The 1584-nt window shown below is 43.7% G+C and overlaps 1 protein-coding gene across 1 annotated transcript; it reads right to left on the bottom strand.

Annotated features, from left to right (window-relative positions):
• Positions 1–923: 923 nt before the first annotated feature.
• Positions 924–1325, bottom strand: LOC121381550. Its single transcript, XM_041510882.1, has one exon. It carries the CDS (start codon positions 1323–1325, stop codon positions 924–926), a length of 402 nt encoding a protein of 133 aa, XP_041366816.1.
• Positions 1326–1584: the final 259 nt, after the last annotated feature.

Raw genomic sequence — 1584 nt, 5'->3', positions numbered from 1 at the left:
GAGAAAACCTGCATTTTTCCGTCACCAGCAAGGAATTTTTTTATATGCAGTTTTTCAACAGACAGGACAGCACGTACCACGACCTTTGATATACCAGTCGTGTGTTACTGGTTGAGATGGAGGGTGGGGGAAGAATCCAATGTGTCTGCCAGGAGGTTCGATCATATGACATAAAATCAACTGACCTACTAAATTCCGCCATTGCTCAGTATTAAACCTTTCGAATTAAGAATTTGTTTTGTTTAACAACACCACTAAAGCACATTGATTTATCAGACATCGGCTGTTGGATGTCAAACATTTGGTAATTCTGACAGAGAAAACCTGCATCTTTCCGTCACCAGCAAGGGATTTTTTTATATGCAGTTTTTCAACAGACAGGACAGCACGTACCACAACCGTTGATATACCAGTCGTGTGGTATGGTTGAGACGGGGAGGGGGGAGAATCCAATGTGTCTGCCAGGAGGTTCGACCCAGTGACATAAAATCAATCTACCGACTGACCTACTAAATTCCGCCATTGCTCAGTATTAGACCTTTCGAATTAAGAATTTGTTTTGTTTAACAACACCACTAGAGTACATTAATTTATCAAACATCGGCTATTGGATGTCAAACATTTGGTAATTTTGACATATAGTCGTCTTCTTCTTCTTCTTTTCGTTCGCTTGTTGACTGCACGTCGAGGCCAGCAGTGACTATGAACGATACTGTTCTCTGTAGATCACTTCTTGTACCATACAGCTTCTTCTGGAGAGTTGTTGTAGTTGTCCAGGTAGTCTCCCTCAGCTGCTGTAGTGTTTATGCAGTCTTGGATGACATGTTCGGTCGTCTGTTCTGCTTCTCCAGTCGGAACCCCTTATGCATATGCTGGTTCAGCCTGTTGTGTCCAGTCCTTAGTCGAAAAATGATGACCTGTTCCTATCGGGACAGGAGGTAATAATCATTGGTTTGTTTGGGAGGTCTATAGAGAGATTTAATATGGGATTTCATTTCTTCGCATGTCATCCGGTTATCCGCCTGTTCTTTAGTTGCACCCAGTTTTGCCCGTCTGTCTGCATTTTCATTTCCTGGTATGCCACAGTGAGCAGGGATCCATTGTAACACGACTTGGTTGACACTGCTGATAGGATGTAGGGCTTCTGAAAGTATGTCAGGCTTGTTGTTTTCAAGAGCCTGGAGGGCAGAGAGAGCATCTGTCAGGAAGACGACATGTGAGCAGATGTGGGCAGCATGAATGAGAGCCTCAACCTCTGCAGCATAGTTTATGCAGTGTTTCCCTGTAGGAAAGTGTGCCTCCTCTCGGTAGCCACTAGGGTCCATGATGTATATTCCAGCCCCTCCGTTTTCCACTGCATTTGTTGCAGATCCATCAGTATATACCTGTGTCCATGATGTCTCTGGGTATTATTCATCAATCGTGGCCAGTGTTTGTATGGTTAACTGTGTTCCTCTCCAGGGGTGAGGTGTTGGACCACTGTGCATATCGAATAACATATAGTCTTAGAGAGGAAACCCGCTACATTTTTCCATTAGTAGCAAGGGATCTTTTATATGTATTATCCCATAGATAGGATAGCAC

The sequence above is a fragment of the Gigantopelta aegis genome, chromosome 9 (genome assembly GCF_016097555.1).
Source record: "Gigantopelta aegis isolate Gae_Host chromosome 9, Gae_host_genome, whole genome shotgun sequence".
In the NCBI taxonomy this organism is placed as follows: Eukaryota; Metazoa; Mollusca; class Gastropoda; order Neomphalida; family Peltospiridae; genus Gigantopelta; species Gigantopelta aegis.
This window is presented reverse-complemented; position numbering and strand designations above follow the sequence as displayed.